This window comes from Phaenicophaeus curvirostris, chromosome 24 (assembly GCF_032191515.1).
Source record: "Phaenicophaeus curvirostris isolate KB17595 chromosome 24, BPBGC_Pcur_1.0, whole genome shotgun sequence".
NCBI lineage: Eukaryota > Metazoa > Chordata > Aves > Cuculiformes > Cuculidae > Phaenicophaeus > Phaenicophaeus curvirostris.
This window is the reverse complement of record NC_091415.1, coordinates 1,051,550-1,073,851: the sequence shown is the minus strand read 5'-3', so window position 1 is coordinate 1,073,851 and position 22,302 is coordinate 1,051,550. Positions and strand designations below refer to the sequence as shown.

Here is a 22,302-nt window from a genome sequence, read left to right as displayed (position 1 = left end):
CCTGTGATGCTATCAGCCAGGAATCCAAGCTCATTATGTGCTTGCAAATTGTTTCTGGCTTTCGTTAAATCAACAAATGGGCACTCACTAGCTATTTACATCGGCTCAACTTGTGATAATGTGTCCAAGTGGGCAACTGCTATTTGGGAATAAAAAAAATCCTGAGGGATTATGATTAGTTATCATTTCTCTGCATAAGAGTCTCAACGCTGCCCCTGCAACTCGGCTGCAAAACCAGGCAGACAATTGCAGCCCTGCCGCAGGTGCTGGGATAGCAGCGTTTTCCCTTCAGTCTTTCACTGCTGCCACATGCCAGAAGGGGAGTGAAATGCTGCTGGAATTTAACAATATCAACGGGTTTGTGATTGGTGAGCTCAGAACGAGCCATTCTTGTGGCAACTCATGTTTTATATAAACAGAAGGGAATTGATAAATTGCAATATCCTTAATAAAACTGCAGCGTTAGGGACCACTGGGTATTGTGAGCAGTGTCCAGGATGTAGCAGGTTGTATCCTGTGTGGCAGGGTGGAAAGACCCTCTTCTCTTTCCCTGACCTTGTGTTGCTGCTGAGATGATGTGAATAGAAATGCAGCATTTGGGGATGTCAGCAGGTTTTACCCCCTCCAAGCAGGTACAGGTGAGGCCATCAATAATATCGCCCTATGTTCCTGAAATAATAGGGTTTGCTATAAATTGGAAAATGCACTGAGGAGAGAAGGTGTGGACGTGGGGTTTGACGCCCTGCTGACAGGTTGGATTTGCTGATAAGCAAGTGCCCGCTGTGCAAGAGCTGAGGTGCAGCAGCACAGCGGGGAAACAGGCTCCGGCACTGGTGCCCGTGGGGCCACATCCCTCCTGCTGAAGGAGAAGGGCAGCACGCGGGGTTGGGACAAAGGAAGATCCAGATTTATTCCCTGTTGTACTCGGTAAGGAAAGTCTCTCTGATTGCAGCTGAACTTGGACCCCTCTCTCCTTCCCTTCTAATCGTTTCATAACCAGGCTCGCATCCATCCAGATCTGATTTCGTGTACTTGTGAAGTCTGACTCAGCAATAAATGTTATCAGCTCCCATTCAAACCTGCAGAAAACTGAAAAAGAGTCAACCTTCCCAGAAAAGCCATCCAGTCGGGGCTTTGTCTCTTGCTGAGTCAGGCCCTTAGAGTGCCTGGACCCTTATTGTTTTGAAACCTAGAAGGTGAGCCGCAACCCAAGAAAAAGATAAGTGTTGGCTTCATTGGATACAATCCAATTCTTCAGTCAGTGCTGAGTGGGAAAAGCTGCAGATGCATTGATATTGGGGGTGAAGTTTATGAGACTTAGAATTTCAAAGGAAACACTGGGTAAAGCCTTGCAGAATGTTGATGTGCTTCTATGGATGCTGAGCCTCTTAAAGGACATAACCTCCTTGTGCAGTTCCATAGAATGGTTTGAGTTGGAAAGGACCTTAAAGCCCATGCAGTTCCATCCCCTGTGATGTGCAGGGACACCTTCCACTGGATCAGGGGCTCCCAGCCCCATCAATCTGGCCTTGAACCCCTCCAGGGATGGGGCAGCCACCCCTGCTCTGGGCAGCCTGGGCCAGGGGCTCCCCACCCTCACAGCAAAATATTTCTCCCTAAGATTTCATCTCAACCTCCCCTCTTTCAGCTGAAAATAATTCCCCCTCATCCTATCCCTGCACTCCCTGATCCAGAGCCCCTACCCACCTTTCCTGGATCCCCTTTCAGTGCTGGAAGCTGCTTTAAGGTCTCCCCAGAGCCTTCTCTTCCTCAGGCTGAACAACCCCAACTCTCCCAGCCTTAAGTTTCAGTCCAAAGGAACGATTTCATATTTTTTTTTAAAATTTATTTTACTGACTTTACAGCTTTCAAAGCTGAAGTTGTTGCTAATATTTTGTCTCTGCTTGCTTCCCACTTACAGCCTCATGTTTTTAACCTAGAGCTGGTAACTTCTTAAGTTCAGATTTCACAGTCAGGTTGGCACTTGGAGGAAACAAGTTGCTCCACCACACGAGTTAAGCATCCTTGAAGGCAGATGGTCCCTCCACTCCTGCTGCCCCCCCTGCCACAAGAGGGACCGATCCCTGCCACCGGGGCTGGCAAGGCCAAGTCCTGCAGAGATGGCAAATGTGGAAATCCCTCCGAGATCACTGTGCCTGCAGCCACGCACATTAAGAAACAGTGATTCACCTGCGTGCTCCCAGCATCTTGGACCCTGGGGAAGGAGAAGCCTTGCTAGGACTTGAGGCGTGAAGAAGAGGGATTTGTGGAACAGTATCAGTGCATTGTACCTGGAAGCAAAATTCAAAATGTGTTTCTAATGCACAAGGAGCAGAAGAAGTGGAGCACGGTGTTGTCTCAATTAGTGGAGGAGGAGCATGGGAACTCAGAGCTGTGTTCCAATCCTGGCTGCTGACTTGCTAGGGATTCTAGGTAAGTCATTTAATCTCTTTGTCTTAGTTGCCTCGTCCGTAAAGCCAGAGGAGTAATATTTGGCGTTTTTGTTGGAGTTCTGGATGAATGCAAAAATATCCTTGTTCTCTCCTCAGACTTGAACAAATCTCCTGCTTATGTCCCTGGAGTTTTGCTGGTGCAGCGAGCCGGGTGGTGGGGACGGTGGCCTCGAGCCCCTTGTCTTCAGCCTCATCTTGAGCATCCTGGGGACAGAGCTGCTGTCCTCGCCCTGTCCCCAGGCAGGTAATGGGGTGACACCGTGCTTAATATCCCTCTGCATGGTCAGTAGTGCTCACAGAGACCTGGGCATTTGGATCGGGGAAGGAATTACAGCTCTTCACAGCATGTTGATACATTTTGAACCAGAAAAATGAAATTTTAATAAAATTTATGAAGTGTTGACATTGGTTTTTCTCAAGTATGTATTTTATAGCTGAATTATAGTCTATGTTGGGGCTAAGGAAGCAATGAAACGTTTCATGAGGCCCAGTGCAGTGACTGTGGAGAACTTCTGCCCTGATCCTTTCTGTTACAGCCCTCAAGTGACATAAAAGTATAAATATATAACAAATGTATAGAATCATTAAGGCTGGAAAAGACCTCCAAGCTCATCGAGTCCACCTGTCAGCTCAGCCCTACTGTGCCTACTCAACTGTGTCCCAAAGTGCCACATCAACACAGCTTTTGAACCCCCCCCCGGGATGGAGACTCCCCCACTGCCCCGGGCAGCCTCTGCCAGGGCTTCGCTGCTCTGTCAGTGAGAAACTCTTCCTAATATCCAATCTAAACACCAAATCAAATATAAATAAGTATATATCAATGGAGGTAAATATATACACGTGGCGTTTCCTCCGTTTCTCCTTGATTAGATGCTTTTAAATTCAATATTACGCTTCTTTATGCTTCTTTTTTAGTAAAAAAACTATTCTACTCCTCAGTGGTCCCAGGATCTGGGGGTCCTGGGTTGTGGCGGGTGCTGGGACGAGGGGGTCCTGGAGATTTGGGGGTCCTAGAGCGTGGGGGCTCTCAGGGTGTGCAGGGAGCTGGGGGTGGGGTCTGGGTTGGGAGGGGACAGCCTAGTGCTTTTGGGGTGTGGAGGGCCCTGGGGTGTGCAGAGTCTAGGAGAGCAGAGGGGTCCCCAGAGGTTCCCAGGCACCTGAGAAGTCTTGGGGTGTGGAGAGTGCTGGGATGTGGTGGTCCTGGGAAGCTGGGGGGTCCTGGAATATAGGGAGCCAGGGGGTTCTGGGAGATCCAGGGATGTGGGGGTCCTGGAGAGTAGGGAGGTCCTGTTGGATCCCAGGATTTGGAGGCCCCGAGGAGCTGGGGGGTCCCTGGGGATCCTGGGATGTGGGGGTCCTGGGGATCCCAGGATGTAGGGGTCCCTGGATGTGGGCGAGCCGGGGGGTTCTGGGGGATCCCTGGATGTGGGGATCCCGGGATATAGAGGTCCTTGGATGTGGGGGTCCCAGGGGATCCCTGGATGTGGGGATTCCAGAATGTGGGGGTCTCGGGGAGCTGGGGGATCCCGGGATGTGGAGGCCCTGGGGGTCTTGGGCCGTAGGGGCCCCAGAATGCGAGGGTCCCGAGGAGCTGGGGGGTGCTGGGGAGTCTTCTCGGGGTGTAGGGGCCCCTGGACGCGGGGGTCCCGGGCTCTTGGAGGATTCCGGGACTAGGGGCCCCCGCTGGGCCTCGGGGCGCGGGGCTCCCGCTGTCCCCGTCGCCGCCGCGGGCCGCTCGGCCCTCCCCGCCGGTCCCTCCCCCGTGCCCGGCCCCTCCCCGGGCGGAGCGGGGGCGGAGCGGGGCCGGGACCCGCGGAGGATGCGCGGGGCGAGGGCTCTGCCCGCAGAGGCCGGGGGGAGCTCCGCGGGGAGCGGCGCTGAGCTTCGCCGGGGGCGCCCGCGGGTGAGGGACGGGGCCGCGGGGCGGGGATCGGGGTCCCAGCGCGGGTCCTGGGGGGGGGGGCAGGGTGGGTGCTGGGGCCGCGGGGCGGGTGTCGGGGTCACAGAGCGAATAGTGGGGTCGCGGAGTGGGTGTTGGGGTCGTGGAGTGGATGCTGGGGTGGCCTGGGCGAGGACAGGAGCTGGGCTCGGGGGGGCCCTTCCAGTTCGGGTTGTTCAGTGAGACCCTGTGGGTTTGCAGTGAGCAGGTTTTGGGGAGCAAACGCCGGTTATGGAGTAGATATTGGGGTCTCAGGGTGGATATTGGGGTCTCAGGGTGGATATTGGGGTCGCAGAGTGGATATCGGGGTCTCAGGGTGGATGTTGGGGTGTCCTGGGCAAGGACAGGAGCTGGGCTGGGTGGTCCCGGTGGGTCCCTTCCAGTTCGGGATGTTCTGTGAATCCCTGTGGGTTTGCAGTGAGCAAGTTTTGGGGAGCAAACGCCAAAATAGTAGATATTGGGGTCGCAGGGTGGATATTCGGGTCGCAGAGTGGATATTGGGGTCTCAGGGTGGATATTGGGGTGTCCTGGGCAAGGACAGGAGCTGGGCTCTGGGGTCCCTTCCAGTTCGGGATGTTCTGTGAGTCCCTCTGGGTTTGCAGTGAGCAGGTTTTGGGGAGCAAATGCCAGTCACAGACTGGATGTTGGGGTCGCAGAGTGGATATTGGGGTTGCAGGGTGGATGCTGGGGTGTCCTGGGCAAGGATAGGAGCTGGGCTCGGTGGTCCCGGTGGGTCCCTTCCAGTTCAGGATGTTCTGTGAGTCCCTGTGGGTTTGCAGTGAGCAGGTTTTGGGGAACAAACGCCAGTCACGGTGTGGCTGCTGGGGTCGTAATGTGGATATTGGGGTCGTAGAGTGGTGTCCTGGGCAAGGACAGGAGCTGGGTTTGGTGGTCCCGGTGGGTCCCTACCAGTTCGGGATGTTCTGTGAATCCCTGTAGGTTTGCAGTGAGTTTTTGGGGAGCAAACACCAGGTATTGCTGTCCCCAGAGACCAGGGGAAAGCGAGGATGCAGGGAGAGGGCGTTTGGCATCGTGGGTCTGACCCCGATGGATGGACAGAGGCTGGGACCAGAGGCTTGAACTGGAGGTTTGGGCCCTAGGCTTGGACCAGAGGCAGGTGGGACAAGCCAGGCCAAGGGGACAGCATAATCTTGGAAGCAGGCGCTGAGCAGTGCGATGCGTGGTCTGCCCTCATCCTCCAGGCCCGGGGAGTCCTTATCTCGGACCACTTCAGCTCCACAACAGTTCTTGCACTTCCTTCAGTCGCTTTAAAGAGAAACTGTTTTCCGTGTAGGGAAACTTCTATGCTTGTATGCTTCTTTTTCTTTAATTAGCTTCTCTGTTTACAATATTTAAGCTATGATACTGTGATTTTGGTGCAAGGATTTCTGAGAAGTAGGAGGATCAGGGTTCAGACTCGCCGGGTCGATGCAGAGCGATGCAGAACAGGAATCGGCTCTTTGGTTTTGTGTTGCTCACAATTTGTGAAGAGCTGCAAACAGGAAGGGCAAACCACGAAAACTCTGGGTTTTTTTCCTTTCAGTAGCTTAACAAGGGAGATAATATTTCTTAAAATAGAAGTTTGACTTGAAAACGCCTGCCTGCCTTTGGAGTGTTGTATCAGCACTCCGTAATTCCTGTTGCTTTTGTGATTCTGCCCGAGTTGCTCCACGTAAAAAGAGCTGTGAGATGATTTGAAGAGTTAAAGAGAGGAAACCGGCTGTAGAGTTGAAAGAGGCTGTCTGCCGGGAAGTGTTTCACTGTTTTGATTTTTGCTGCTGCTTTTTCATACCAAAACAGCCTGTCATTACCTCTCGGTGGTGCTGGCAGATCCCTCGGATCCTGAGAGGGTTTGAATGTGGGAATTCGTGAAGCTGCTAGGTGGTAATGGATGGAGTTATGAAGGAACAGAAAGTATCGTGTTAGCAGTCGATCTGTGCCTTTAATGAGGAGTTATCTGGAATGAGGCAACTTAAAGGGAACTTTTAGATGGAGTTCCCCTGTCTTTGTGGTATCTGCAACTGTTTGAATTTAGAGAAGTCGTGAAGTTCACCATGTCCCGAGTATGAAATGCTCCGTGATTATTCTGACATCATTATCGTGTTGCTATAGTGACTTCATCACTGGGAATGCCGTGTCCATATCCTGTTGCTATGGAAAAGAGCAGTGTAATAAATAAAAAACATTTAATGTCCTGTCATTGTTGTGGCAGAAAAAAATGCCATCGATTTATTGGAGACTGACAGTGTATTCTGACAGAAGTTTTTAATGCCAAGTTAGAAACTGGGAGATTGTCTCTTCCTTCCCTCTGTTGTGCCGGGCGGCAGAAGTTGTGAAATCCTAGTTTCGGAAATGTGGATGAGGAGATGTCTGTCGTCCTTCAAGGTGGAGTCGCCAGGAAGGGCTGCGCTCACATGTGCTGCTGCTATAAATACTCTGGTTTCATGCGCAGTGTTTTCAACGCACAGGGAGGAGTCAAGTGGTTGTGCTCTGTTTCTGCAGAAAAGTGAGTTGTACTTCTTAAAAGTGGGGATTCCTTATGGCCTTGGTAAGCGTGTGCCCAGAAGGGCGCAGTCGGTCTGCTCCGGGGAGCGTGGATGGTGCCGAGGGAGCCGCCACGGTGCTCAGCCGGTGCCGGCAGAGCCCAGAGTTGTAATTCCGAGGACTCAGAGGAACCTGGAGCGGTGTCGGTCATCACGTGGCTTGGCTCTGGCGTGGCCGTTTCCAGGGTAAGTAGCTTTGCTGAAGATTTTAAGAGGACAGCATGCCAAACGGACTGAATTACGAGTGCAGTGTAATTCCAGTGACACGCTAATGCTTTTATTTGGAGACTCGTGTTTACGCAGGTTATCGAAATGGTTTATGTTTGAAACCCTAAGCTGCAAATACACAGGCACAGGCTGTTTGTGACCCATTTCATGGCCGTTCATCCCGTTTGAGGACGGCTCTTAAAAAATTGAGATGTAATTAGATAGCAGCAGTGTAACATGGTCATACTCTAATGTAAGAGTTGTAGTTCTGTGTTGAAACTCGAAACACTTGTTGGTGCTATATATTGTGGTGTTTTTTCTAGTAAGGGAACGCGTACTTAGGGTTTAGAGAACAAGTTGCTTCTCTGCAACTTTACAGAGACTTCAAAAAATCATTCTTAAAGAGAAATCTGAGTATTCTGAGAACAGGAACGTGGCATGCATTTATACCAGAGAAAAAGCAGTGAATCTCCTGACCGCACAGAGAGTTCCAGTCTTTGTATTTGAAATATTTTTTGCTCGTAGCTGTGTGGAATTCAGCGTTCCTCCTGATCTGCTGTTTCCTTCAGCCCTGCTGCAGTCGGTTCAGCGCTGCTGGGCCTGGCTGCGGATCCCCATCAGTGCTGTGTTCCAGGGAATAAGGGAGTCTTCCAACTTCAACACTTTCTTCTCATTTCTGATGAGCCAGATTCGTGTGAAACACCAAGCGGTTCTAGTAGCTCTGTGTGTTTAATTCTGCAGAACCAGATTCGAATGACTCAACTTTTAAAACTCAGTCAAGTCCTAGTGTGGTTTGGATTTTATTTTTGGCCTTGATTTGAGGAGGGTTTTGCTTTGTTGTTGTTTTTTTTTTTTTTTAAGAGGAGAGGGTGGGGATGGTGGTTTGAGTACAGCCTGAATTCGTTTTATCTGAAGCAGTTGTTGATTTGGTTTTACTCTTTTATTTAATAGGAAATTAAATAGAATTTTAATGAAAGCATCTTCTTCAAGGGCTGCTCCTAAATCCCAGAGTCAAATTTTTATGTTTGCATTCTGCAGAAGCTTCTGATCCTGGAAATGTGACACTAATGGCTTAGATAAGTGAGGATGTTAGAAAGCTGGAAAGCAAAGTTAGTCTTGCAGAGCTGTCAGGTTAGATCCAGTCTGTCTTGTTCAGATGCTGAAACTGGTGTGAGGTGTTTTGGTTTATTTACTGCAGGACTTAAGTCTGGGTTTGAGATTATTTGGGTTCCTAGACTGCTCTCTGGGTATAAATTACTGCCCTGAAAAAGCTCACCTCTTAAACAGGTTTCTCCTTGGATTATATCCCAGCATGTTAAAGATGCGTGAAGATGATAAAGGAGGATCTGGCTTTTTGTTCGTGTAGCTCAGGTCGGGACGAGGCTGCGGCTGTGTTAGCTCATGGCTGTTACTCAGACTGAAAATACAGCGTGCTTCCCGCTGCTAGTGTGGCAAACATCGAGTTCAGTAGGCTAAATGGCTAAATAGAGCGTAAAGATGTGAAGATGTGTTTATTTCAATCCTACGTGTACGAGTGCCGAGTTTCATCAGTCAGCCTGAGAAGTGGCTCGGTTTTCTGGGTAAAACACTTCCCAGAATGGTTGGCTTTATTCTTGGAGTCGTACAGGCAGAAGTAGCAGTAGGTTCTTCATGCTCTGCTGTTGAACAATAAGAACAGAGCTCTTAGGCAAGGTGCGGATTTCACTCCTTTGCCTTCCCATTGTTGAGTTCTTGTTGTTGAGTATTCAGGAATGCTGGGAAGCAGGAACTGAGTCGGAGCCTCTGTAAGGCTGATATTAGAATGAAAAATAACCCATGTTAAATCATAGAATGGTTTTGGTTGGAAGGGACCATAAAGCACACTCAGTTCCACCTCCCTGCCAAGGGCTGCCCCATCCAGCCTGGCCTTGAACCCCTCCAGGGATGGGGCAGCCTCATCTCCTCTGGGCAACCTGGGCGAGGACCTCCCTACCCTCACAGGAAAACTTTTCTTCCTAATAGTCTCATCTCAATCTCCCCTCTTTCCAATTAAAACAGTTCCCCCTCACCCTATCCCTGCCCTCCCTGATCCAGGGCCCCTCCCCAGCTTTCCTGGAGCCCCTTTCAGCACTGGAAGCTGCTCTAAGTTCTCCCCAGAGCCTTCTCCAGGCTGAACAACCCCAACTCTCTCAACCCATCCTCATAGCAGAGGGGCTCCAGCCCTCAGATCATCTTCGTGGTCTCCTCTGGACCCACTCCAACAGCTCCATTTCCTTCTTACTTTGGGGATTCCAGAGCTGAACCCAGGAATCCAGGTGAGGTCTCAAGAGAGGAGTAGAGAGAGAGAATCCCCTCCCTTGCCCTGCTGTCCATGCTTCCTGTGATGCAGCCCAGGATTAAAATGCATGCGATGAAGAGACCCTTTCATTAATAGCTTCTGAGTAAGAGGGATATAAACAAAAATTATCTAATGTGAAGTATCTGCAGGGACACTTTTTATATCAATGTGTTGAAATAGAAACGACCTTCAATCAGCCTGCGGGCACACTTGTGAATTCCACACTGAAAAAAAAATAGCGTATGGCCATACAACATGAATTCTGTGGTTCAGTGTTGCTTTTAGCCATCTTCCGTAGAAGTCCTGTGCCACCAAGGGAAGTTACTGCAGGAAGGATAGCTTATTTAAATAGACTTCGATACCCAAATCATTTAAATATTTATGCAAATTATTTAAATACATAAACCTCATTTAAATATTCATTGAACCCAAATTTAGTGGAGGTTTCTGTTTGAGAAAGCCTGTGTTCTGAGTGACCTGGTGTGAGGCTGTCACGTCCTGATCTTGGCTTGGTGACTGGTTCTGCTCTGAAGTGTCCCCATCCCTTTTGTTTTCCTGCCTGTGGGCTTGCAGGGGGATCCCTGTCGGAGGAGGGGGCCGCCTCTGTGGTCACTTGGCATCTTTGGGGTTAGGGCATCTTTGGCTCAGGGGCCAGAGCACAAATTAAGGGTTTAAACTCCGTGGTCTGGTGTTACCCAAATAGGGTGAAGCTCAGGCAGGTGTTCTTCCTGGCTGGTTCTCTGGAAAACAATCCTGTATCATCAGAAGTAAAACAGATTCCTTGGGTCTCTCTGTTTTTTTTCCTTTCACCGTAAGATTTCTTGAATTGTACTTAAAAAAGCTCTGCAGAAAGTGTGGTTTCCCTTGATTTATAAAATGGTTTTTAGAGTAAATGCTGGTTTACTTAGCAATGCCTTGGAGTTCTGTAAAAATGCAAATAATAGACTTTTTAAGGCTGTTGTGTGGCTTGTAAACCTTGCAGTCAACACAGCATTTCATCTGATAACGTCTGATTTTTAGGAGAAATCTGCTTGTAGTCTATAAACAATGTTTTAGTTACGTTTCACAGAGTCTCACTAGGGTGGAAGGCAGCTGCTAGGCTTTAAGGTAAGCTCTGAGGCTCCAGCTGAGTGTGGTTTGGGTTCATTTCCTTTTTCTCAGGTGTCAGAGCAGGCCATAAAAAAGCACCTTCTAGGTCAGAGTGGTTTTGCAGTGGGTGGCAGCCCTGATGGAGCAGAGGAGGTGACTTCTCTTTCTGTGGACAGTGCCTTCCACATGCTTAAAAAGTGATTTTCCACATTCTATGTGGTCTGATGTGTAAAGAGTTGCTTTGTGTCTGCTAAGACAAGCTCGCCCTATGTCCTTAGAAGCACGAGAAGCTGAGGATGTTTGACACGAGCTGTTGGTTTATGAGCAAGGTAGGTTCTGAGTGTGGGTTTACCCCAACATCTGCAGACGTCTTGCCGAGTGGCTGACCCTGCCTGTCCCTTGGAGCCGGTTGTGGCCAGGGCAAGGCATGAGGAATCGTGGCAGCAAGGGACATTTCTCTTCAGCAGTACAGGCTGTTCCTGTGGGAGCGGTTAAACACTGGAACAGGCTGCCCAGGGCCCTCTGGAGTCTCTGTCACTGGAGATACACAGAACTTGACTGGGCAAGGTGTGTGACCTAGTCTGACTTCGGCACTAGCCCTGTTTGGAGCAGAGAACTTTGGGGATCCACTGCAACCTGAACTGCCCTCTGCTTGGTCTGTGGCACTGTTGCGTCTCTTGGTGGAGTGGTTGAGATGCAACGAGATGGCCAGAGCTCCGGGCTGTGGTCTCCTGGTCACTAAATGCTGTTGCATGCCCTGGTGTCCCCCTTGCTCTGGTACTGGCGCTCGTGGATGTTGAGGTAACTCGAGGAGCTCAGTTTGCTGAAAACTGAGCTGATCCCAGAAATCTGTTTGCAGTTTTTGGCCACATCAGTTCTTGCTCTGACTCACTGTGTGGCTGTGCAAGTACCAGCGCTGAGTGAGAGAAGAAGGTGCAGAGAGAGCAAGAAACAAGTCCCTGGCCACATATTACTCAGGATGGAACCTTGCTGTGTGGCAGAGGTAATGCGGTGGCTCTCCTGTTAAACCTGGAGAGAATGCGACCTGTGGTTTGTTCTGGGTGGTGGACAAATAGGTGAATATTTGCTCTCTGTCCTCAGTGGAGGAGCAGCCTGTATTTATGGGAGCTTACATCAAGCTGCCGTTTTGTTGCAGCACGTTTAGAGTCTTCAGTGCTTGTTTTTCAGTTGGCTTTGCTTGTTATGTTGGTGGCTTTTAAGACCTTGCCTGTGAGTTTGGATTACATGTCTGTTGGCTGGCTGAAACCTTTTGGAGGTCGATAGTTTATCACTAGAAGATACCTGTGTTTTCCTGTGATAGTGATAATTTGGTTAATTATTGCCTCATTTCTGAGCTCTCTTCTGAAGAAAGAAGAGGACAAGGAGAAGCTGTGTAGGCCCTAGGAGCAGCAGAGCATCATTCAGGACAGCACATGCCCACACATCTGCTGGTACCTGAATTCACGCTGAAGCTCTTTGTTCTGGTGCTAGATGAACTGATGCCGTTTCGGTCCTGGCTTTGGTGTGAACTGAGTTTTGATCTCCAAAGCTCTGAGCAGGACAGAAAGTGGTTACAGAGAGATTCCTCCTCCCCTTGCCAATACTGCAGTAATTAAGGTTGTCTAGAGTAGTCCATTTAATGATATTAAAATGCAGAGGCTGTGGGAAGATGGGTGGTGTTCAAGGAGGAGGCACCGAGCGTTACATTCCTAATCAGAAATGGTGTGTTTAAACTTAAATTGCATTCATCTGCTGTGGGAAGATCCTTGGAGGTGCGTGTGGGAAGAAACAGGACACCAGAAACCTTCCCAAACTTTGATCACCGATCATTTTGAGGGTTTTAACTTCTACATTTGCAGGTTGCTCTCATGCCACTGTAGCAGCTGAAAATGAGGTTGGAAGTGGTGGTGTTTGTGTGTGGTGCTGGCGGTGCGGAGAGCACAGCACAGGGCTCTTTCCCACCCCGTCAGCTGGCTGGAGCAGGTAGGGCAGCTCTGCTGGAATCTGAATGTGGCCACATGAAGATGATGTTTTGATGTGTGTCGCTGCTCTGTGCTGCGAGTGGTCCAGCAGGAATTGGGTGCTGGGTGTTGGGAAATACCTGCTCTACCTGAACAGGCACTTCCTCAGCGCAGCTGCGGCGGCTTGGTCTGAGCCTGGGTGAGAGCACATATTTAATACTTTTGGTTTGAGAAATCTGGATGCTGGCAGAAGCAGAGTTTAGTGTGGTGTAAAAGCTGGTGTTTGTCTTCTTTTAATGAACAGCATCCTTTATCTGGGGGGAAGGTCTGACCCTCCACAGGGCCTTTATAACAGGGAAGAAGCTGGTAATGTAGGACAAAGAGCAAAAAAAAAGAGGCTTCAGGGCTGCTTGCAGTCCATGGCTGCGGGAGGTTGGCTTGGCTTTCTCACCTTTTTCACTTTGATTGGCAGAAAACATGAGGAGCCCTACAATAGTCCTGGGCAGGTGGCCTGAGTCGTGGTTTGTTATGTATTTTGAGTATTGATACAGTTTTAAGCTGAAAGAGGGTAGATTTAAATGAGATATGAGGAAGAAACAGATCGTTATTGATCACTTAAATGAGACAGTCAGAAATGTGTGCTTCGTACGCTCACCTGAGGAGCAGGATGGGCAATTCACAATAGGTAATTGTCTCCCTGTCAAAAGTTAGTGAAAAAAATGCTTTTTGGGAGCACACTGCAGCTGGTGGCACACAGTGTATTTGTCAGTGGGTTGCATTGCGCAACTGCTGCTTGCTGGAGCGTTACGGACAAACAGACAGTCGCGTTTCACTTGTCAGTGGCCAGAATGGCAAGGCTGGCTGGGCTCTTTGGGCATTTTTCTTCCACTGTTTGTTGTATCCAACGAAGTTGTGCTCTAGAGTGTTCTAATAGTGAAAAAATTTGCTTTTATCATATTTAAATCATGGTTTGCGTGTGAACTAGTGGCTGTGCAATCTGCTTTTTAAAAGATCAGAGCACCTCTGGTTGTGGCTGTGAGCACTCTGTGCTCTAGAAGCAAGAGCACTGTTAGTTTTTGTCTCAGTGAATAATCGGTATGGAATTGGGCATCTCACATTTTTTACACATGAGCTGGAAGCAGACCCTTACTCTGGGAAGCGCCAGGTCTGTGGGAGGAGCAGCTCAGCTAGATGTATGGGTTGCAGTGCCTTTTATGTTGCTTTTTATATAATCACCTTTTCTCTGATGCAAATAAACTTGAAGTTGTAGGGAGGGGCTGCTGCGAAGAGGAAAACTTTCATTACAGACAGCTGACATGCAGAATGATATCTTTTTATACGCCACCTCCCACGTGACTGGTTGAAGTAAATCATAGTTCACTGGGTAAGGTTATTTCTGGCACAGTTCTCCTTTTTGCATAAGTCATCCCATTCCAGCACATCCTGATTTACCCCGAGGTGGGATGTGTGAGGGCTGTGCTGGTTGACCACTACTGCATATTGAGCCTGAGGAACAGAGGTCTTAGTGGATTTATGAAGCAAATACAGATGAAGATAAAATAAATTCAGCCAATTGATGCTTTCTGCCATGGATTATAGCAGTAATTATAGTTGAAAATAACGTTAAGATTAAAGATACAGACCGAAACAGTTCCAGGCAGCCTCTCTCGTGAAATGTTTGTGCATTTAGGGCTTTCAACTCATCAGATCACTTATCAAGTCATAAGGATTGTATTATTATTATGGTTTTTTCTTGTCTTGTGAATACACTGCATTGGCATATGGGTCACTTGAAGGCATTCAAGTTCAGAGTAAAGCTTTTTCAGGAATCTCATTTAAAAGGATCTAACAAGAGTTTCAGTGCTCCAGGGCCCATTGCTCAATGGTGGGGTTCTGAGAAAGTGGGTCTCCTCCTTTATTCTGCAGTTTGGGTGCTTTGTAGCCTCTGTTACATGCACTGTTTGTTCTGAACCCTTGTCGTACACATGTCATCAGTCATGTCCTGTCATCAGGTACCAGTCACTGCAGTGCTGGGGTCCTTTTTGTGCCAAGTTCGTAACAACTGCGTCTACAGGCAGCGGTTTAGCAAATGTATGCTAATGTATGTTAAAGATATATTAAACCAGTGGCGGTTTTGTCCATGTGTTTGCATGGCTGGTGTTGTATTTATAATCTGCTGTGGGAGAAACAGTTGAGCGGTGGCTTTACTGCTATAGAAAGATGTCCTGACCCGAATGGAAAGCATGGAAGTTGTGGGTAACGGCAGTTACTGTTCAGATTCAGTGTTGTGTGCTCCAGGCTCTTGTGGCTGTCTCCAGGCCATGCGTGCAACCAGTCTGCATCCTAATATGGGAGAGAGCTTTCTCCTATTGCCTTACGCCTTATCATTTCAAAGAGACATTAAAAACAAGCAGACTTTTTCTTGTTCCTGTTTGAAGGCTGTTGATGAGGTGGAGGGAAGGGCTGGCTGATGCCAGGGGTGCTCATCTGTTCAGTGATGTAGGATGTCCCCTCCCTTCCTGGGGAGTTAAACATAGCGATTCTTCTGCTGGGAGCGGGCGTCCGACTGCCCCTGTGTTTGTGTTGTGGTTGGTTAAAGACAGCTGGGTAGTCATCTATTTTGGTTGTAATCAAGCTTGATCTATAAATACTGAAATGGCTCATATAAAACTGATTTCAGCTATCAGAGCTATTTCCTTTAGGAGTTAGTGTCACCTTTTATTTTCCATAAAGCAAAGTTTAAACCCAATAGGGTATAAAAACTGCGGAGAGGTCAGATCTGACCGCAGTTCAGTTCTTGACCCTCCTGGCTCAAAAGGTCTTGCTGTGATGCCCCTCAGGCTCCAGCACTGAAGTGTTAATAACAGTTTTGAATATTGCTTCAGCTAAAAGCTTCACATAGAAGAAAATGTCATTTGTGTTGTAAAAGAAAATTCAGTTTCCACCCCGGTCTGCCCCCAGGAAGCAGCATTGAGGGACTGAGCTGAAGCTGGAGGATTAGGTACTGTATTAAATAACTTCATTACAATAAGTAATGCAACTGTTACTTTTTCTGTGTTTTAAGCTAATTCTGTGCATTAACCGACTGCTATTCTCACTCCTAGCAAACCTTAACAATTTGCCATGAAAAGGCTTCAACAGTTCTGCTTCACGGTGCTATAATGCAGCTGTCGTTAACTGGATTTAGGAGCTCCTTACGTGGATACTCATTGCTGTAGGGGTTTTATTTGAAATTCTAAACATTGTAGTATTACTGAGTGGCCATATGGTGAGTGGGGTTTTTCATTCATAGGATCATAGAATCATTTGGTTGGAAAAGACCTTTGAGATCATAAAGTCCAACAGTACCTGTTCACTACTAAACCACCCCTTCATCTGCCTGTCTTTTAAACGCCTCCAGGGATGGGGACTCCACCACCTCCCTGGGCAGCCTCTGCCAGGGCCCGAGAAACCTTTTAGTGAAGGAATTTGTTCGAAATATCCAATCTAACCCCCCCACCCTGGTGCAACTTGAGGCCAGTTCCTCTCATCCCGTCGCTTGTAACTGGGAGAAGAGACTGGCACCCACTTTGCCACAACCTCCCTTCAGGCAGGGACCGGTATCTGCTCATTGTTCCTGCAGAAATGAACTTACTGCAGCACGAGCTGAACGGGCAGTGACAATCTACCCGCCTCATGTCACTTATTTACTTGAATTATGTAAACCAGGAAGAACACAGTCCAGAACGTTGCCAAGCTACTATCAGCACAACAAATTACCCTTACCAAGTAAAACGTCGTTGGTGTTTTGCTATGGTTGAGCCTCTCAGAGTCTGTCTGGAATTTAATCTGTATTAGAAAAGGTCAGAATGTTTTTTCCACTAAAGAAAATGGAGGAAAAAAAAAGTTGTAGGACTTAAAAATCAGCAGCAACTGTGGCTGTGGCAGATGAGATAGAGGAAGTCCCACCAACGGCTTCTACGTCTGATGTTTATGCCCTTTAACATTTACGTGTTTTGCTGATGAGGAAAAGGGAAAGGAAATGTTTTTCTTTTCTTCTTCCAAAAAAAGCTGTTGAGAACTCCTCAGAGTTGTGCAAACCCCTCTGCCAGAACTACTCGAGAGGCTGAGATGAGGAGAAACGTCTGTGTGTGACTGTGGTGTGGCTGGGCAGGACCCCTCTCCTGCTGGCAATCCAGCGCTGGTCGGTGGCCATCATATGGTTACACCACACTTCCAAGTAAACTGCTCTATCTATGATTGAGAAAAGTCTGTTTACTCCCAAATCCTCCCAGTTTAGGTGTTGTCTACCCTCCTGTGTGCCGGCTGGTGACGATTCACGTGGGCTTTGCCGTGGTGCCGCAGTCCATTCAGAGCCAAGGCTGCCAATTGCAGTGAGTGACGCAGTGATGCTCTAATTCGGGGAGGCAGGGTGTGTGTTGGGCTCTGAGTTTTGCTCCTGGCTTCCTTTCCCCGTTCCCTGTCTGCCTGGCGTACGGCCCTGGCATCTTTCTGCAAATGCAGACCAATAGGACAAAAAAATGAATTAGCCCTTTTGGCATGGCAGGCTTTTCAGCTTTTTAGTGCTGCTGTTGCAAAGCAATTTACAATGAGGCATCGCTTCCGTAGCCGTAAATATTCTGATATTTAAAATTGCAGGTTCAGCGCAAAGCTGGTTGCAGGGAAGGCTACAGGCTGGGGAAGATCACTCTCGGTATGATTGTGCATAAAGTCACTGCTGCAAGTGACTGAGCGATGGCCATTTCCAGAGACACCGGTTGCTCCGATGTGTCTGTGTGGTTCATCTGTGCAAAGCTCTGATCCAGCACAGCACCGAGGCCAAACTCTGTTGCTGGAGGACTTTACCCTTAGCCCAGGCTTTTATTGCTCCAGCCCTGCAACGGTGACCTTCCCGGTGCACTGCGGGAGAGGAGAGACTGAGCCAGAACTGGCAATTCGGAGGTGGTTTAGGAGCACGAGGTTGGGATCAGATGTTTGAAGAGTGCAAGATGTGAAGGCTGATCTCCTGCCTTTTCCTATCGAACACTTACAGTAACATCTCACGGCAAATGCTGTTGTGCTCTGGGATCTCACACACCCACTGGCTTCCTTGGCTTGTCACAAGCTTTGTTCATGGCGTGTGCTTCTCTCTGTGCTTATTTGGTTTAATCTAGTTCTTCAAAAATGAAACAGTGTGTTTAGATTTTAATTCCCAAACAGTGATTACATCTCACTTGGACAAGATTTGTTATCAAAACGTGGCAGCGATTGGTGTTATTTAATTAAATGCCATGCTAACAGGGTAAGGCTATGGCTGGTGTTTGTCTCTTTACTTTTAGGGGAGCCATCTGCCAATTAATTGAGATTTGCACAAACACCCTTTCATTTGTCATCCACCATCCCTCTTCCTGCCACGTTTCCGTAGCTCACATGTAACAATTGCGTCATTGTGGACAGCTTTGATTAATATTAGGGAAGTATTTAACGCGCCTTCAAATTCATCGAGTAATTCAATACCTGGACACACGGTGTGTAACAGGTAACTAATCGGGGAGCAGATGGTGAGGTGCTGGTGCTCAGCCAGGATGAAGCCAAGGGAAGAGTCTCGTGTTCCCAGCTTTCCTTACTGCATCAATTTTAGGATGATTTTGGCCATTGTAAATCTTTTCTTTTCAGAAGCTTGGGATTTGAGTTTGATTTGCAGACAGGGCTGTGGTGCTGAAAGGATTTTTGAGGCAGGACTGAGCAGTGTTGAGTAGACACTCTGAAAAGAATCCACCCCTATTCATGGCCCGGTTTGTGGTGGCTTAAAACCCAGGTGTGAAGAACAAGTTCAAAATTGAACAGGTTTGTTTATAGTAGCCATGATTCAATGTTTACCTGCCAGAGTGAAAATAGCCAAGACCTGCGGCTGGAACATCTCAGGAATCTGCTCAGCTCTGCGCCTTCCTCTCCTGGGTCTGTAAGATGCTGACAGCACATTTCCCCTTGGAAATGTTAAATATTCTCTTTTCCATATGTGAAAATCAGACTGCAAGAAAAGGGAGGTGTGGGTGGTGAGTGAGCAGGTACTCAGAAAGAGGTGATTTGCTTTTCTCTTCCCTGAAGCTGAGTGAGTGCTGTTTGCTCCCTGCCCCTCTCTCCTTTATCTCTGAGACCATCATTCCAGGGAACAGCACAATTCCCAGCAGGGTAGCAATGCTCGTGGCTGCAGGAGCCGCACCTCAAGGAACCGTTTCACCTTGTCCCTAGGAACTGATGCATGGAGTGTGCTGGCTCTGTGCCTCCCTCTTTTCCACTCCTCTTTTCTCACCCTTATTTCAAACTAGGGCTGCCTGTCCCGCTCCTGGAGCGAAAACACAGCCCGCAGTGCCAAGCTGTCATCTGCCTCCAGTCCTGTAGCTGAGACTGTGTCAGCGCTTTCCCTAGAAATCCCGCTTCTCAGGTGCGCACAAATGGGATCCAAGTGAAGGCTTGCAGGCAGGGCAGCCCGACTGAGCTCTGCTCCATCGTACTTGGGAAAATTTGGGACAAGGACTGTGACAGCTTCATTATCTGTTTCTCAAATGCTTTGATTTCTGTGGCTCTGAGCTGGCACGTGCCCGTGGCTGTGGAGCACTGGGTGCAGAGCTGCAAGAAAGAAATATTTGGAAAAAAACAAATTACCAGGCTTTCGTTTAAACCTCCCATGAATTTGACCTTAAAAGGGGAACAATTACTTCTTTCATCCATTGGAAGGTTTTCTCTTAAAATGCCTTGCAAGCTTGATAGGGTTTGGCTGACCGCAGTTTGTCTTTTGTAAGGGAAGTTTTGTGTAGATTTTATTAGGGAGAGAAAGCCCAACAGGAACTTGGAGGTTGTGGTGAGGTGGTTGCTGGTCTCTTTTCCCATTTGACAAGCAATAGGATAAGAGGAAATGGCCTCGAGCTGTGCCGGGAGAGTGTGCCTTAGACTGCTGTGAGCTTCATTTTTACTTTTTAACCTAAGAAAGTTCAGTTTTATGTCATCATCCTATGGTTTGCCTCATGTAAAGCAGTTTTTAGTGGCGAGATGAAGTAGAAATTGCGTTTTGCCATTGGTTTGCACCTGAACGCCCCTGGTATTTTCCTGTCCTAGAGGCAGAGTTGTGCCATTGCTCTTGTGTTTAAGGTAATTTGATCTGAGCATTCAGAAAGATATTCAGAATGGATAAAGCAAAGAGGAAAGATTTGTAACAGTCATGTTTGGTTTGAAGATGTAAAGAGAAGATTTGGTGCTTACATGCAGTGTCATTGAAAAATAGATTAATTCTTTTTTTTCTTTTCAGTCCCTGTAGGGAGCCTGGAAATACCTTCAGTAGTGCTGCTGACACTGATGAGAGATCTTTTATGCCTAGGTATGAGTTTTTCAATCTTCTCAGTGTATTTCAAATGAAATTGCTAACAGTGAAACCCTTGGCAGTTGGGGGAATTCAAGAATTGCTGCGTATAATGTGTTGCAGAGAATCAGAAGTTGCCTGATTCTCATTTGCCAAGGTGGAGAAAGGAAAGTTTGAAGTTTCGTGTTCTGTCTTGTCTGCTATTGTACAAAATACAAATCCATGATTGCAGTCCACAGTGCTTAAGGCTGAGTCAAGAAAGTGTCTGCTCTGATTTTTGTATTTTTAAGTCTTCTGTTATCATCTCACTTAACGGAGGTTGTGTCATCAGTTATGTCCAACAGATTATGCAAAACCATCAGACCACGTGCTTTTTCCATGGTCTTCCACATGCTGAGCAGCTTATCTGCACCTCCTGCTGCTCGTGGCTCCACCAGAAGTTGGAGGAGGAAGGAGAAACTACTAAATACAAACCTCCTTCTTCAGATGTGCACATCTGTGCTTGGGCGTTTGCGTTTCACATGGTGCGCGCCACGTTAGTGTGAAGTTCTTGCACCTACTCTCTTTGTGCTGTGTTCACTGATCTTTGTTTGTGCTTCTCTCTCCCTACTATCCCGATGATAAACTGAGCTGCTAAAACATTTGTAACAGGAGCAGCTAATATTTGTGTCAGCTTTATCCCCTCAAGGGCCTGGGCTGCTCTCCCCACGCTGCCCTCTCTACAACCTCTGCCTGTCTTCTCTGAGCATTTTGCTTCTTTGTACCCTGATTCAGCCTCTTGATTGTGACAGGATGAGAAAGCATCCGTGCAGTTAAGAGTGTGGTGAGTGCTTGGCTGAATAAAGATGTGGGTGAGCAGGTGCTTGGAGCCACGTTTCATGTTACAGCTTCATCTGCATCCATCTCCTGGTCCTTCTCAGCGATCCTTCTGCCACTCTGCATGCACTGCCTTTTGGTTTTGTGTGTTAAAAGAAAGAGGGAACAGTTTTCAGCAGAAAGAGGGGAGATTTAGATGAGATCTTAGGAAGAAATGTTTCACTGTGAGGGTGGAGAGGCCCTGGCCCAGGTTGTCTAGAGCAGTGGTGGCTGCCCCATCCCTGAGGGTGTTCAAGGCCAGGTTGGATGGGGCTTGGAGCCCCTGATCCAGTGGGAGGTGTCCCTGCCCATGGCAGGAGATGGAACTGCATAGGCTTCAAGGTCCCTTCCAACCCAAACCATTCCATCATTCCATCTTCACAAGGCAGGACCCTTCACACTTCCTTCAGGGAAGAGCTGAGGACTTTGGTGCTGAAGCTGTCAGTTCTGTCCCTTTCCAGGCAGCATTGGGGACAGCAGCAAAGAGAGGCTTCTGTTAAAGAATAAAAGAAAGAAGAGATTAATTCTGACATGCCAGGTTTTTCATAGTGTAGAAGCAAAGCTTGTTCATTGTTATAGATGAAACCCGAACCCTGCTAATTCATTACACTGTATTTAATGTGGCTGTAAAGCACTGGGTGGGTTTGAGAATCTGGTACCACGAGGAGGAGGGAGCCTGCAGTCAGGGCAGCGAGGGGTCGGTATGGAACGTGCTCTGTGCCCTGTGGTTGTCCTGCCGTGGCTGTGTGCATATGGGAAAAGGGAGTGTGAGCAACAAGGCGTGCTTAGCATTTGCTTTATTTTATTCCATAGCATTCAGAACTAACGAGGCCGGTTTCACAACGTGTATGACAGCGCTAAAAGTTAGGTTTTTTACACTCCTTACTGATCGTATTCTTTTCTTGACTCAAAAGAAGCACTTAACACCCATAATTTCATTCCATTTAGCCATCGCTTCACAGCATGCAGCTCCACTACGTGGAGCTCTGGATGGAAATGAAAGCTGCTGTGTCTGCCCGCGTTTAGGTGGCCATAAACAGTTGCCAAACGAAAAGCTGGCTGGGATGCAGCGTAGTAATTTCTCGAGCACTCTATTCACGTTGTATAAACAGAGAGCATTAACATACTTGTGAAAGAGCCACGAGATAATGAAGGCGTGTGGGGTTTACAGTAATAAGGCTCATGCACTTCAGGATCTTGGTTTCCTGTTGCGCCTGAAAAAAAACATAATCAGCAAAAGTTGTAGAGCAGAAATGAGAAGTTCGGCTTGTACTGCTCCCAGCTGAAACTTTCCCACAAGTATTTTTACTATAAATAAGAAGTGAAAGAGTTCACAGATAAATTTAACCCATAGTTTGATTGCTTTTTGGGTGGAACAGACTGCAAAACCGTGGAAGCTGAAGATTAACTGGATCAATAAGTTGCATTTATACTTTATGAAAAATGCATTGCCTTTTAACTTCTATAGATTATCAAGGGGAAAATCATTGCTAATTAGCGTTACCCTCTCCTTCCCATCCAAAATAGTGGGTTTCTGAAAGAAAGGAAGTGAATGTTCCTTCTTGAGGAAATTTTCAAGCGGATGAGCTTACAGCTGCCGGA

General features: G+C 47.9%; 2 protein-coding genes across 5 annotated transcripts in view; one reads left to right on the top strand and one right to left on the bottom strand.

Annotated features, from left to right (window-relative positions):
• The window catches only part of WDR77 (WD repeat domain 77), a 199,523-nt gene that overhangs the window by 33,046 nt on the left and 144,175 nt on the right, over nucleotides 1-22,302 (bottom strand). The gene's annotated exons all lie outside the window — the stretch shown is intronic.
• Nucleotides 1-22,302, top strand: part of RAP1A (RAP1A, member of RAS oncogene family) — a 40,688-nt gene that overhangs the window by 2,261 nt on the left and 16,125 nt on the right. Inside the window, exons 1-2 of one of the 4 annotated variants that reach the window (XM_069876218.1) lie at nucleotides 4,264-4,356; nucleotides 19,795-19,863. Coding sequence is in view for 1 of the 4 variants with exons in the window: in XM_069876217.1 (XP_069732318.1) it covers nucleotides 6,990-7,121 (132 nt within the window). In the remaining 3 variants the exon portion in view is untranslated. Of the gene's footprint in view, nucleotides 1-4,263; nucleotides 4,357-6,922; nucleotides 7,122-19,793; nucleotides 19,864-22,302 lie in introns of those variants that run through there. The other 3 variants (XM_069876219.1, XM_069876220.1, XM_069876217.1) reach the window with 3 other exon arrangements.